This window comes from Neopelma chrysocephalum, unplaced genomic scaffold (genome assembly GCF_003984885.1).
Source record: "Neopelma chrysocephalum unplaced genomic scaffold, ASM398488v2 Primary Assembly neopelma1_361, whole genome shotgun sequence".
NCBI lineage: Eukaryota > Metazoa > Chordata > Aves > Passeriformes > Pipridae > Neopelma > Neopelma chrysocephalum.
In genome coordinates this window covers 1,573,842-1,587,940 of record NW_020898025.1, presented here as the reverse complement: position 1 = coordinate 1,587,940, position 14,099 = coordinate 1,573,842, and the positions used below count along the sequence as shown (strand labels likewise).

Sequence of the window (14,099 nt, the reverse complement as noted above, 5' to 3'; positions counted from 1 at the left end):
GTAATGAGACATTTCCCTTTCCTCAATTAAGTTGTTTTCCTTCACCCCCCCTCTCCCCCTGCTGCGTGGGGGCTCATCCTTCCCCCAGTTTCCAGCAGCTTCCCACTGAAGTGTCACTCTGGCTCCCAAGACAACGGTGGCTGATTCATCAGCTCCGAATATTTTAAATCCTATTGTTCTCCTCAGCCCTTCTTCCCCCCACTCCCCCAGTTTCTTGACAATACCAATGGGCTCCTCATTCACAAGGGGATGATCTCCCCCCCCCAAAAAAAAGGGAATTGCCCACACCCGGGGGATGGACACAAAAAGCTGGGGAGGGACTGGGAGCACTGGGATGGGGGTCTTGGCTCCCAGGTTCCTGGCAGCTGAGGCTGGTTTCGGAAACAAGACCTTAATGTTGAGCTTGTCACTGGGAATCTGGCCCAAGACAAGAAGCAGTTTCTCCATCAGACATCCAGGTCCCGTTTCATGGAAGAGCATCAAATGGTGATGGTCCCCAGGGAGCAGCAGTAGCCACAGGATTAGGGAACACAGCCCACAGCGAGGGCAAATTCTGGGCTGGATCCCTGGCAGCAAAACATTCCCCGTGGGCCCCACACCCAAACTTTAGAGGGGAAAATAAAGCCTTTTGCATGTCCAGGACTGAAACCACCAACACAAACACACCTTGAGTGGTGGAAGGTGGGAGGCCCCAGCCCCCCCAGCCTGTGCTGGACCCCAACGAGGCTGTCCCTGACTGTAAATCCCAGCTCATCCCACAGCTCCCGGTGCCCAAAGCCCATCCCAGGCCAGAGGCTCGTTGAGGAACCAGCTCCAGCCCAAAGTAATTAAGTGTAAGCAGAGATCTGGGGCTCGGGTCACACGAGGATGTGGGAATTTGCTCCAGTCACACCAGGATGTGGGAATTTGCTCCGTCGGTGCCAGTCTCCGTGCTGGAGCACAGGATGTCCAGCTCAGCTCCAGCTGTGCCAGGACCCTCCCAGCCGTGCCGTGGGCTCAGCTGTGTCCCTGGAGACCCGGAGACCCCGGGGGTGGCCGGTCAGACAGGCAGGGAGCTGCAGGGAGGGAGACAGGGACGGCAGGGACCATCCCCTCTCCCTGTTCCCGGTTCTCCCCTCTCCCTGTTCCCGGTTCTCCCAGTCCCGCGGGCCAGCAGCTCCCAGCGCCTTCTCCTGCTGCCATCCCGCGGCCGTGTCCCAGCACTGCACGGGAACACCGGGACACGGCGGGGATCACGGCACCCCTAAAACCAGGCACAGGTCCCACGGGAGAGGGCTGCCCACCATTCCAAACCACAGGAAAAGCCTGGGCTTATAAAAACTCAGTTTATTCCAAATGTTAAAAGATGACAAGATTTTCTGTTCTTTCTGCCTTGATTAATCGACCAAAATACATTTTCTTTTTTAAAAAAAAAAATTCCAACCCCTTCTGAACCATTGTACAATCCCAGTGTGTCCCCCTCCACACATCCCACACCCCCCCTCCTATTGCTATAATTCAGCTCTTTGCAGACCCCTCCTCACTCCAGGTACCTGGAAGGCACCTCCTGGAAGGAGAGGATGGGGCAGGCCGGGCACAGGGAGTGAGACCAGCTGGATCAGGGAAGTGATGGGGGAGGAGGAGTCTCATTGTTTCGAGCTACTCGAAACATAGCTGGGGGTTGGGTGTCTGCTCAGCGAGGCCCTGACAGCAAATAAAAACTCCTTCCTCAGCAAGGGAAAGAGAAGAAAAAACTAAGTTCCCACCCGTGGGATGGATTTTGTTGGGTTTCCAAATGGAATGGGAAGGAGGGAGAGTGGCCAGGCCTGCAGAAAGCAGTGCTGGAGGTGGCTGCTCCAGGATGGAGGGAGAAGGGAACCAGCCTCGTTGCCTGGTGGGTTTTGGCTCAGAACTGTGAGGGGTGCGAGGCAGGAGCCCCCCTTCCCATTCTCTTCCAGCAGTCACAGTGTGCCAGGAATCATGTAGCAGTGTTCCCCCTTGCCAGGCAGGATCTCCCCACTGCATCTGGATGAAAGGATAGAGCTCCCTTGGGAACGTTCCTGCTGGGCTGAGATCCCCCTGGAACAAGCTCAGAGGGGTTTGGTGGGTGGCAGTGGACAAATCCAGGCTGGAGAGGTGAAAGGTGTTTGGGTGAAGGAGATGGAGGAGCACCCAGATGTGGGGAACATGCTCAGGGAGACGCCCAAACCTGATTGTGCAGTGAAGAACAAGACCTCCGGCTTTGCCAGGCTGGGAAACAGCAAAAAACCAAGACGAGAAGAAGTGGAAAACCCATCCAGGCACAGAGTTGGGATCAGTTTAGGACCAAGCCGACCCCGGGAGCTGACAGAGCACCACGGGCAGACAGACACAACACTTGCAGGGAGAACACAGGAGCACTCCCTGCTCCAGCAATGCCCGGCTCCGGGAGCTTCCTGCCCTCCCAGAGCTGGAAATCAGCCCCCCCCGAGGCGGGTGGGAGGTGTGGGGGGTGTGTGGGTCCCGCTGGGCTCGGCTGCGGCGTCACTTCATCAACTCTGCTCCCTGTCCCTGACCAGCAGCACCGTGTGCTGCCCTCCGCTGGACACGGCCAGCACCCGCCGGTTCTCCAGCTGCTTCCCCGTCATCTCCACCGGGCTCCACACGTCGTCCTCCTCCCCGGTGCCCAGCTGGTAGTTGGTGCCCATTCCCCAGGCAAACGCTCGTCCTGCAGCAGAGGGGAGGCAAGGTTTGAGTTCAGGATGGGCTGGGAAGGGGACCCAGCACCCAAATGCAAGGGGACCCAGGCACGGTCCTAAACTGGACGGGTTTTCCACTTCTTCTTGCCCAAACCCAAGGGAACTCAGACCCAAACCCAAGGGGACCCAGCACCCAAACCCAAGGGGACCCAACACCCAAACCCAAGGGGACCCAGCAATCCAGGCAGTGGGTTTCTGTGTGCCAGAAACACAGACCAGGAAGGAGGAAGAGGAGCAGCGGTTGCCACTCAAACAGATGTTCCATCGTGCAGCCAACTGGGAGAAATTACCCCTTTTATGGAGAAAACCAAAGCCACGGCCCCCTCCAAACCATCATTCCCACAGACACTGTGCACAGGTAGGTGCAGCACCAGAGCACAGGGCTCTGGCAGCAGGGGAGTCAGAGAAGGGACTGGCAGGCCAACAAGCCCCTCCTGGTAAACACCCCGTGACCAACCCTGTTGCCACGGGCACACAAACATATCTGAGCAGCCACCACCCAGTTGCCCACAGGAGACCAGCACCAGGACCTGGCTGCAGTCCCAACCCACTTGGCAGCGTGTGTGGGGCTGGATGGGTGCAGGGTGGCCGGGATGGAGGGATGAGGGGCACTCCCAGCCCCCACTCACCATCACTGCTGACGGCGTATCCGACGGACGCTCCGCAGGCCACCGAGATGATGTTGGGGAGCTCTGGGATCACCGTGGGCCTGCTCTTCTCCTCTGCCCCCGTCCCCAGGCCCAGCCGGCCGTACTCCGCCCTGCCCAGGCTGTAGGCTTTACCTGCAGCACAAGGGACACACGGGGCAGGTGAGCTGAGGGGGGCAGAAGCTGCAGCAGGACACGGCCCTCTCTTCCCAGGTGTGATTCCTCCCCGCCACACCCCAGAACCCAACCAGGAGGGGCAGGGTGGGACAGAGATGCTTGAGCTCCTCAAAACCAACAGGGTGGGTGGGTCCAAGAGCAGAGCGCACAGGTGACTCCAGGTTCCTCCCTGCCCTTTGCTGCAACCTCACACCATCCTTCTTGCCTTGAATACTTGGAGGGCTCCAGCACATCACCCTCACCCCAACACCTCCCTGGCCATGGGAGTCCCCCTTGTCCTGCTCGGTGTGATTCCCAGTGCCACTCACCCTCGGAGTCGACGCAGACCGTGTGGTGCTGCCCACCAGAGAACCCGACCCAGGACTTGGTGGAGTTCTTGAAGCAGGTGAGGTTCTGCGGGGAGAAGCAGGGCTCGGTGTCCTGGGTCCCTGCGGGGTGGGACGCACAAACCCGGCCGGATCAGGGCCACGGGCACACACAGCCCAGGCCAGGCTCCCCCTCTGAGCCACCCACCCTGGGGCTCACCCCCCAGACACCAACACAGTAACCCCCCTCCCAAGCCCCCAGATCAAATTTCTGCTCAAACCTGTCGGTTGCAGGGATCTAACCCAGAGCTATGCAGGGTGACCCCCCACCCCAGTTTCCAGCTCTGGTGTGTCCCCAGTGTCCAGGATTTGGGGCACCCAGGGCAGCATGGGACTGGCAGGAGATCTGGAGGGACTCACCCAGCTGGTGGTAGTTGGAGAGGCCAAATCCATAGATGTGTCCCTCCTGTGTGACAGCAAAAGTGAAATAGGCCCCGCAAAAGGCGTCCTGGAAGCGCATTTTGGTTCTTCTCCCTTTGCCTTTGACATGGACGAGCTGGGGGACCAGCAGCCTCTCTGGGGACAGGAGACAAGGTGTTACACAAGGATTATTCCCTGGATCCAAGGACCCAGCTCACTGCATTCAGGTCACTGATTACACACAAGCACCAGGGACTGGGTCCCTTTGCTCCTCTGGAAATGCCAGAGCTGGGGCCAATAGAAAGAACCAAAGCTACTCACGCAGCCCTTTCCGTCCTCCTCGGTTGGCAAAGAGTGCTGGCACCCTGCCCAGCTGGCCCTGCTCGCCACAGCCACACGTGAACAGGTCACCATCCACCGTCAGCATCACCAGGTGGTCATTCCCTGGGAGAGGAGGGAAGGAGGAGTCATGGAGAAGTGTTCAGCAAGCCCCAGAGGCTGGATCCCACAGGCAACCTCCAGCTTGCTAAAATTCAGTGGGGTTTACTGCACCTCGACACCACTTGTGGCACAACTTAAAACCCCAGGATCTCCCTCTTCCTGATCCCAGGAAACTTCAAAGTAGTTTCTCTGGGAAGGTTTAAGGGCAAAGGTGCCCCTCCAACCTCCCCCATGCTCTGGACAAGCTCCATGGCTACTCAGCTCAGCTTCCCCAGGCCTCGCAGAGGGCGAGCGCCGTGACCTTGAGGTTGTGGTCAAGGCATTTTACAGCAGATTAAGTCAAATATTAACTTGATATGTTAATCTGTGGAGGGCAAAAACATCTGTTTGGGCTAAAAGACACACAAGAGAAGAGCAAGCACAGCCTTGCACCAGGCTTGGAGCAGCCAAGAGGGTGGAAAAGGTCACGGACCTTCTGGACCTTCACTTTCCCCGAGAGTTGCGACACCCTGTGCACCTTCCTGACCCTGCACCCCCCCAGGGCTCACCTGAGGCTATTTTAACAACAGGGGCATCCAGCTGGAGCAGCAAAGGAGTGGTGCTTGTCTTCATGGGCTCCAGCAGGCCAATCATCCCGTTGTTATCCTGGGTGGAGAGATAGACACAGGGATGAGTCACTGGAGCAGCTGCCAAAATGGGAGCTGCCAGTGCCCCAGGGAGCAGCGTACCCGGAAGGAGCCCCACACGAAGACCCTGCCGTCCTCGGTCAGTGCAGCCGTGTGACTGTCCCCTGCTGACACCTGCACCACCTTCTCCTGCAGCTCCACTGGCCCCGGGGAGGTCTCAGACCCTTCCTCCGAGGTGTCGCGCCCCAGGGCACCTTCATCGTTGCAGCCAAAGGTGTAGATCTGCAGATGGAGAGCGAGGGGTTGGGATGGGGCAGGGACACCTTCCACTAGCCCAGGTTGCTCCAAGCCTCATCCAACCTGGCCTTGGACACTTACAGGGATGAGGCAACCTGTGCCAGGGCCTCACCACCCTCACAGGGAACAATTTCTTCCCAATATCCAATCTAAACCTACTCTCTGTCAGTGTGAAGCCATCCCCCCTTGTCCTCTTGTCCAAAGTCCCTCTCCAGCTCTCTTCAGTTACTCCCTCTGACACCCTAAAATTTCATGGTCCACGTGAGACCACACTCCCCCCAGAGTTGCAACAAGACACGAGCAGAGCAGTGCCCAATCCACCCCCCTGGCCCAGAACATCCCCCAGGGCTCGGGGGGGAAGCTCAGCCCCCCTGCAGTGCACCCACCTTGCCCGTCTGGCCCAGGCACACCGTGTGCATCCCTCCAGCCTCCGCCTGCACCACCATCTCCGGCAGCGTCACCAGGGCCGGCTTCTTCCTCTCCATGATGTCCTCGCCCAGGCCCAGCTGGCCCACATTGCCCTGGCCCAGGGTCAGCACCAGCCCGGGCTGTGTGCGGTGCGACGGGTGGCTGACTGCAGAGAAAGAGAACATGTAGGGGTTAGGGGTACAGCCTTCCTGGCAAAGCTCATTCCTGGGGAAAGGGGAGGGAAACCCCCTGGGGTTTTTCTTACCTTTAATTTTCTTCCTCTCCAGAGGCTCTTCCTCCGGTGCCGGGTTCTTGGCAGTGCGTTTCCCCGGCATGGTGGGACCTAAAGGTCACAAACAGGGGTCACCCACAGGGCTGGTGGTGGTTTGGGGTGTCCCCTCCTGCCCTAAAAGCCACCTGAGGGGCTGGGGAATGAGCTGGGGTTTGAGAACCAATCCCTGCTTCCGCTCTGGGAGAATGGAGGGTTGTTCCCTGCAGGTTTGGCCCACACTCCCTACCCTCACTCTGTCAGGTCCAGGAAGGCAGGGAGGGAAGGCGAAAGGTGGAGGGGAAGGAGAAAGGGAAGGGAAGATCGAAGGGGAAAGGAGGAAATGAACGGGGAAGGGAAGAGAAAATGAAAGGGAAGGGGAAAGGAGAAAGGGGAAAGAGAAGAGGAAAGGAAAGGGGAAACGAAAGGGAAAACGAAGGGGAAAGGAGGAAGGGAAGGGGGAAGGGAAAGGAAGTGTTAAAGGAAGAGGAAAGGAGAAAGGGGGAAGAGAAGGGGAAAGGGAAAAGGAAAGGGAAAGGATGACGGGAAGGGAAAAGGAGAGGGAAAGGGGAGGCGAGGAGGAGCCAGAGGCAGCAGCACCCCGCGAGCTCCCCCTCACCCGAGCCAAGCCGTGTCCATGTCCGTGTCCCTCTCTCCCGTCCCGACCCCCGAGCCCCCCTCATCCCAGCCCCTTCCCGCCATTCGAATTCCCCGCGCCGCCGCCTCACGTGGGGCCGCGCAGGCCTCGGCCGGGCCCAGCCTCTCCTCGCGCGAGTCGCCGCTGTCCCTTCGAACCGCCCGGCTGCGCCGAGGCCGGCTCGGTGCCCCCCGTCCCCGCCGTGCCCGTGTGCCCATCCCGGCCCGCCCGTTCCCGCTCCCGTTCCCGGCCCGGCGCCGCTCCCGCTCCCTCACCGCGCCGCCGACCGACCTGCGCATGCGCCGGCGCCTCGTGCGGCGGCATCCGCGCGCAGCAGCGCCCCCTGCCGGCCGGCGGGCACCGGGCAGGGACAAACCACCCGGGAAGGACAGACGGACCGACAGTGGGGACAGAAGGACAGAGCAGAGGGACAGGCAGGATAGGACAGAAGTACAGGTGGGCCAGTAGGACAGGTGTGACGGGTAGGATAGACAAGGAAGAAGGACAGAAAGGACAGGAGGACGAGTAGGGCAGAAGAACAGAAGTACAAGCTGGACAGAAGTACGGGTGGGATAGGACAGAAGGACAAGTAGGACCAAAAAAACAGACGGGACAGAAAGAGGATTAAAGGACAGGTTTGGCAGAAGGACAAGTAGGACAGGACAGGTAGTACAGAAAGACAGGGCAGAAGGACAGGCAGGACAAGAGGGACAGGGCAGAAACAGGACAAGTAGGGCAGAAGTACAGGTGGGATAGAAGGAAAGGACAGGTGGCACAAAACAAGTAGGACAGAAAGGGCAGAGGGACAGGTAGGGCAGAAAAGGACAGGTGGGACAGAAGGACAGGCAGGTCAGATGGGGCAAGGCAGGTAGTGCAGGAGAGGTAGGATAGGCCAGGTAGGACAAGCAGGGCTGACAGCTGCCACCCTCAGACAATCCGTTGCCCCCCTGGGCAATAAATCCTGTTAGTGTAACTCACTCTTCCTGCCTCTGAACCTCAGCAGTGCCTCCAGCCCAGGTTGAGGCAAAAAGAGCTGCTCCCACATTTTCCAGCATCCCACTGCCTAATGTGGAAAATACACTTTCATTCTTGAAGCAGGAACCAGACTGAGTGTCTCGGGGTGATGGGAGGACAACACACTTTTAAGTTTCCCCCCTTATCTAATGGGATGAATCTCCATTCCACGGATTAATTCTGCTCCAGTTAACATGCAAATCCAGCCCTGGGGATGTTCCACACCAAGGGCCTGCAGTTTGGCATTCAAAGGCACTTTTTAAATGAAATCAAGCTCCCAATTGTGCCCTCAGCTGATTCAGGCTCATTTACACAGACCCTGATTCCGAGGTGCCCTGCAGCACCCAGGCCATCAGAAAACCCTTCTGGGAGGGGTATAACCCTGGAATATTTGTTACCCAGGCTGGATCTCCTCAGGTGAGCAGGGGCACATCCATCCCCTGACCCTTTGCCTGTGGATTTTGTCTGGGGACAGGACAGCCAGGCAACTGCTGGAGGGTATTTTAACCAATCCCTGCAGAACCTCCCTAAAACCCACCCAAAATCACTCCTCCTTGAACAAGGGGCAGAACTTGTGATCCCCCTCCCTCTTTCCCCCACAAAAGCCACACCCCAGGAGTACAAACTCCATTAACCCATCTGGGTTCAGCCCTTAATGATAAAGACCTTTTGTGCCTTGATATGATCCCAAACTGAATTTAAAGTATTACCTGCTCCTAATCCAGATCTAACAGATGTTTTTTACACTCTTTGGAGAGGGACACCACCACACCAGAATCCCACTTCCACACAACCGAGAAACACCCAAAAGGAGCATCAAGTTCTCCTTAATATTGATGGATTAACCAGTAGCTCACTTACCAAGAAACACACACCAAGCTGAAGCAAATCAGGTTTATTATATTCTCTACGGCAGCCAAGTACAGATTTAGAAGCAGCACCGGGCAGGGCTGATTTCAGGGTTTGCACACACACAAACTGCTGCTCCCACCCACATCCTGTGAGCCACCCCCCTCCAGGATCAGCTTCCCTGGAATGCCCTTGGCCCACGAGGTCAGAGTGTGGCTTCCCTGGCAGCTGGCACTCCCTCTGGATGGGAGGGTGGTTGGCACGTCCGGATCCACAGGAGGGCACCCACAGGAGAGCACGTGGCTTCTTCCTTACACCCCTTTGCCCCCTCCCACAGTTTCAGAGGGCCCCAAAAGCAGCACCTTCCACAGCTGGGCCATCCAGCCCTTTGCTTTTCACTTGCCCTTTATCCACTCCCACCACAGCCCACTGTTTGATTTTCCCATGCACCTCACACACACGTGCCCAGCCCCAGGCCCTGCTCCATTGCTCCCCAAAATCCAGGAGCTGCACATTCCACCAAGCGACACGTGGCCATTTCCCAGCACAAGCACATGCTCTGGAAAGCCACCAAATTTAAGTATCCCCTGCTCCCAGCCAATTAGTGCAAGAACTGGCTTTCAGCTACCACCCCTTTTAACTATTTGGGCCGATTCTCCCAATATACTCACCCTTTTCCACTAAAAATGTATTTTCTTCTGTCATCTCATACAGAATCTGCAGTATTTAGGAAAATAAGATTAGTTGTTTTTTTTTTCCCCACTTTTCATATAACACAAGTAAGGCTGCAAACACATTATTAATTCCAACTTCAGCAAAGATTTTATTCTTCTCTGCAAAGATTTATGAATGGAGCTTTCTTCCTCTTTTAAAGAGTCAGGAATCACCTTTTTCACCCACCCATGAAACCAAAATCCAACAAAAAAAAAAGCTAGGAATGGCTGAGCCAAACTCTGTTAAGCAACACCTACATAGTCTGGATTGGAGTTTAATCACTTTAAGCCGATCCAACTGTCCCATAAGAGGCTTAGAAACGGTTAAAGCCGATTAAAAGTATGTTTAAATTTTTAAGTGAACAGTGTAAATAAAGTTTGAATTTTAGAGAGAACAGAACACATATTTATGCACTTACCTTTCAAAATCGTGTGAGTCTTAATATTTCCTTAAGCTTTACAACTGGAAACAGAAAAGAAAGTTTTTTAAGGAATTGCTCGGGAGATATATTTTTTCCCTCTCTCCCCCCTCCAGCCCCGCACGCGCCTCCCGCCCCATCCCGCGTGTGGCAATTGTTTCCTGCATGGTTTGTCTCCTCTGTAACGGCCCGGGGGCTCAGAGAAGCAGTAGGAATATGCAGGCTGCAGGCTCGGCGGCCCGGCTTGTTCTCCAACGTCGTGGAAGGGGACTGTACGTCACGGGCCCGAGGGCCTGCGCTCCCGTGCGCCACACGGACAGAGCCGAGAGAGAGCGACTTCTCCGGATATCCACGTTGGGTTTGTGTTTTTTATACTTATAACCCCCCCAAACACCCCTGCGCTCCGCAGAGCACAAACGTGGCCACACGATACTCACGCTGGAGCGAGCTGGGCAGGCCGGGCTGGGCAGGCGACAGTGTAACCTGTGGAAAGAAGAGCAGGCCGTGAGGGGCTGCTAAGGTGCAACCTCCGCCACGTGTAATTCACGGCCTGTTTTAGCGCTAAAAGAGGGATGTGGCGTCCCTGTAGGCGGCTTCATGGCCACGGGGACCCCGTAGCATAACGAAATAGAGGATTAAAAATGGGTAAAAGAGGACCAGATGTACCTGCAACAGCTTCGAGTCCTCGGCGAGAAAGAGGCCGAGAACTGCCGCGCCGCGGTATTTATAGAACGTGAAAGGGGCGTGGTAAAGTGCGCATGCGCACCAAGTAGGGGCGGAGTTAAACCGCATATGGGCATGAGCAGTGAGCAAGGGGAGGGGCCGGACTCCCCTGGGCGGTGAGCAAAGGGGCGGGGCCAGCGGCGCCTGCGCAGTGGTGGCGGCGACGGTTGGAAAGGCGGGAAAACCCGCCCCCCTCAGGGAGGTGCCGCCATGATGGATCCACCCCCCCACTCAGGGGCCGGTCCCGCCCCTTCGGGCCCCAGCGGTTAAAAACACCACAAAAACACTTTACTTTTTTTTTTTAAAAAATCCTAAAATACTTTTATTCCATAGTTAAAATCTGTTGCTGAGGAGACTGATATACAATGCAATGGTTTAAGTCTACAGGTGGCTGTACAGGGGGGGAGCTGTGAGGGAAGAACCTTTGCCACGTCCCATGAGGGTGCCGGCTCAAGGCCGGGGTGTTGCCACCCCGCCTGTGAACAAGGCAAAACCCCTCTCTCCATCCCCACGCTCCCTTCCCTCACAAGTGGCATCTCACACATGGTTTAGGTTTTGTGCATAATACAGCAGTGGCCTATACCAGATTCTTTTTTTTTTTTTAAAACCCCACATTTCAGAAGAACTTTCAGAAGAGAAATATCATCTTTTTAAGGTCACTTTTTAAACCTCTTCCTCCACTCCCTTCGACCCACACAGTGAAATTCATCAAGTTTCCAGTAGGTTTAGCTGTAAAAATGAGAAAAAAAGGCAAGTTTCAACCCTGATTTGGGAGAGTAAAAAACATCTGAGAGGAAGCCACAATAAAAAGGATTGACTACTCTCACCTTTTCCCCAAATTAAAAAGTTTTAAAAGGCAACAGTCATTTTTCTGGTTCTGTAATTTGTTAAACAATCCTAGATATCTCAAGATCTGTTATTAACATCACAGCAAGTGTGAGAGGGTGGGGAGGGAATGTTTTATACATCTGTGGTTTGTTTTTTTTTTTACTTTTTGTTTGTGTTTTTTTTTTTTTACAAAAAGGATGCAGCATATGTTAATACCTATACAGTTCCCTTCCAGCACAACAAACCGTTGGTCAGTAGTGATTCAGGACATTAAGGACATGACAGAAACAAGCAAAACCCCAAAAAATAATGAGTGACGTCAGTTGTGTGCCAGGTTTCTCTGTACACAGCTAATATACACACACGTGCTTCCAAGCACATCCTCTCCTCAGCTTCCCAACACTAGAGCTGCCTTTTTTTCTTTTTTCCCCCCTTTCCTCATGGAAAAGAGGAGGAAACAAGGAATTGCATCCCAAAAAGGAGTCTGTTCCCCTGGGCACGGTCTCCTGGCAGGGGGTTATTGCTGAGCCACGCGAGGTATAGTGTCAGTTCCAGCCTGATGGCACGAGAGACGTGTTTGTTCCAGTGAAATGCTACATTCAGACAGGATTCCCCTTTCCCTGGCTGAAAGCCCTTTTCTGGACATGGTTGGAAGGCAAATCTTGGAAGAGCCGGGGTTCCACCCTCGCTGTATTGCCTAGGAGAGGGATGCAGAGAACTTCCAGGCCTCTCGGGTCTCTTGCTCCCTTCTTGGAAGATTATGGTCGATGGTACCTGAAAGCCAAGTGAAAAATCTGAGTGTTGTCCAGGTTAAATGGTTAGATGGCCAAAGAGGGTAAACTGAATTATTTCAGAGCTCCCAGCCCTCAGGGAAGCTGTAAACATCAAACCTTTTGTGCTCTGCAAACAACTCCACCTCACAAAGCTGGAAGGAAAAGAATCACTTGGGCCACAATTCACAGGTGACTTCACAGATAATATCCCAGCTCATTACCAAGGTGTTTTGTGGTTGTGGCTTCTCCAGCCCCAGAAAAGTCCACTCCAGCTGCAAGGTCACACTGGTTTCCGATGCATCGCAAACCAGCCACTGGTCACTTTGAGTTTCCAGGATGGAAGCCCCAATTTTTAAAGGAAAAACAACCCACTTTGTGTCTGCTACTGCTCCGATCACCCCTCACCACCAAGGCAGGAGGGGACATTCAATCTCCCATTTCTGCACAGACAATTTTTCTGCTCCTCAGCACAGCACCCAAGGGCAGAACTCTAACAGCTCCTACAAGACAAACTCTTGAGTAACATGTTCTCACCTCGTGAACTGCTTGCTCTCCTCATGCACTTCCATTTCAGAGCTCTTAAACTCATTCAGCTCCTTCCGGATGGCCGCCTGCACAGAGAGGGAGATTTTTTTTTGGGAAAGGAAAGGGCTCAGGTTGCAGCAGCCACACCAGCTTTGGCAGCTCGTTCACACTAAACTGAATTTAATCTGCCCCACCTCCTCCACCTCAGGGCTGGGCAGTCCCACAGGTGGCCAGGGAGGACAAGGACAGACTTCCCTGCCAGCTTTTTGCCTGAGCCTGCAAGGAACAACATTCCTCTGACCCATGGCCTGCATCCTTGGTGTGTCCAGGAAGGGAATGGAGCTGGGGAAGGGTCTGGAGAACCAGGAGTGGTGGAGGGAGCTGGAGGGTCTCAGCCTGGAGAAAAGGAGGCTCGGGGGGACCTTCTTGTGCTCTACGACTCCTTGACAGGAAGGGGGAGCTGGGGGTGGGGGGGTGGGATCAGGCTCTGCTCCCAGGGAACAAGGGACAGGATGAGAGGAAATGGCCTCAAGTTGCACCAGAGGAGGTTTAGATTGGACAGTAATGAAAAATTTATTCACCAAAAGGGTTGTCAAGCTCTGGAAGAGGCAGCCCAGGGCAGTGGTGGAGTCACCATCCCTGGAAGTGCTCAAAGAACACATGGATGTGGCACTTGGGGACATGAGTTAGTGATGAATGTGGTGGTGCCGGGTCAACAGTTGGACTCAATGATCTCAGAGGGCTTTTCCAACCTAAACCATTCCATGATTTTATGATTCTTACATCACTCAGAAGCTGATGCAGAGGCCATGCTGGCCTGCAGCCCCTGCCCCCCTGGGTTCCACCTCACCATGAGGCAGCAGGAAGCAGAGCTGGGACAGCACACACGGGTAAAGGGACACTGGTGGTGCTCGGTGGGAGGGCAGAGGGAAAGATGAAGAGGTGAAGCAAGAGGAACAGAGCAAATCTCCTTGGCTCCCACCCTGGTGCGGCTCCCCTCCCCACCTGGGGCCAGGACACTCCCCGTTACCTTGTCAGCTGGTGTCAGCTTTGTCCACGGCTTATCCGCTCGCCGGTCATAGTCCTGAGCATCTGTTACTTCCACGTATTCATTAAACCTCAGGATCTTCCTGGCCTGCAGCTCTGCCACCGTAGGCCTTTGGCTAAGCTGAACACCAGCAAGAACAAAGGAGGTTAGTCTGAGCCTCATCCACGAAGCAGATCAGGACTAAGCACCCTGAGCAAAACTAAAACCAGTTCCCTCGCTGGGCCTGAGCCACAGACACTGCCAGGTCCTGCTCACATCCTGCAA

General features: G+C 55.2%; 2 protein-coding genes and 1 non-coding gene across 12 annotated transcripts in view; all 3 read right to left on the bottom strand.

Annotated features, from left to right (window-relative positions):
• Positions 1-1,306: 1,306 nt before the first annotated feature.
• Positions 1,307-10,685, bottom strand: RCC1 (regulator of chromosome condensation 1). Of its 3 annotated transcripts, XM_027706051.1 has the most exons (13): positions 10,605-10,685; positions 10,376-10,421; positions 9,939-9,982; positions 9,478-9,523; positions 6,304-6,381; positions 6,017-6,204; positions 5,436-5,615; positions 5,256-5,352; positions 4,588-4,710; positions 4,267-4,422; positions 3,850-3,969; positions 3,347-3,499; positions 1,307-2,686 (listed from the first exon to the last, which is right to left on the bottom strand). In XM_027706051.1, the coding sequence occupies exons 4-13, from the start codon at positions 9,509-9,511 to the stop codon at positions 2,511-2,513; spliced, it is 1,305 nt and encodes a 434-aa protein (XP_027561852.1). In that variant the 5' UTR covers positions 9,512-9,523; positions 9,939-9,982; positions 10,376-10,421; positions 10,605-10,685; the 3' UTR covers positions 1,307-2,510. The 3 variants fall into 3 exon arrangements, with proteins under 3 accessions (XP_027561852.1, XP_027561851.1, XP_027561853.1); XM_027706050.1 differs by lacking the exons at positions 9,478-9,523; positions 9,939-9,982; positions 10,376-10,421; positions 10,605-10,685 and adding an exon at positions 7,922-8,003; XM_027706052.1 differs by lacking the exons at positions 9,478-9,523; positions 9,939-9,982; positions 10,376-10,421; positions 10,605-10,685 and adding an exon at positions 7,035-7,123.
• LOC113978832 lies at positions 10,091-10,296 on the bottom strand. The gene has a single exon (XR_003537665.1). It is a non-coding gene; the product is annotated as a small nucleolar RNA SNORA73 family (small nucleolar RNA).
• Positions 10,686-10,964: 279 nt separating the features above from the next.
• The window catches only part of PHACTR4 (phosphatase and actin regulator 4), a 64,607-nt gene continuing 61,472 nt past the window's right edge, over positions 10,965-14,099 (bottom strand). For all 8 annotated transcript variants that reach the window (XM_027706045.1, XM_027706047.1, XM_027706042.1 and 5 more), the window contains 3 exons: positions 13,818-13,955; positions 12,797-12,873; positions 10,965-12,263 (listed from right to left, as the gene is read on the bottom strand). In XM_027706045.1, the coding sequence (XP_027561846.1) occupies positions 12,248-12,263; positions 12,797-12,873; positions 13,818-13,955 (231 nt within the window). In that variant the 3' untranslated portion in view covers positions 10,965-12,247. The remainder of the gene's footprint in view (positions 12,264-12,796; positions 12,874-13,817; positions 13,956-14,099) is intronic.

Bases quoted from the DNA above. Each gene is read 5' to 3' on its own strand.
- RCC1 (XM_027706050.1), bottom strand. From the start codon at position 7,988: ATGTGGGAGCAGCTCTTTTTGCCTCAACCTGGGCTGGAGGCACTGCTG. The intron at 6,205-6,303 runs GTAAGAAAAACC...CTTTCTCTGCAG, and splicing joins GGAGAGGAAGAAAATTAAAG to TCAGCCACCCGTCGCACCGC. The intron at 5,616-6,016 runs GTGGGTGCACTG...CTCCATCTGCAG, and splicing joins GCCTGGGCCAGACGGGCAAG to ATCTACACCTTTGGCTGCAA.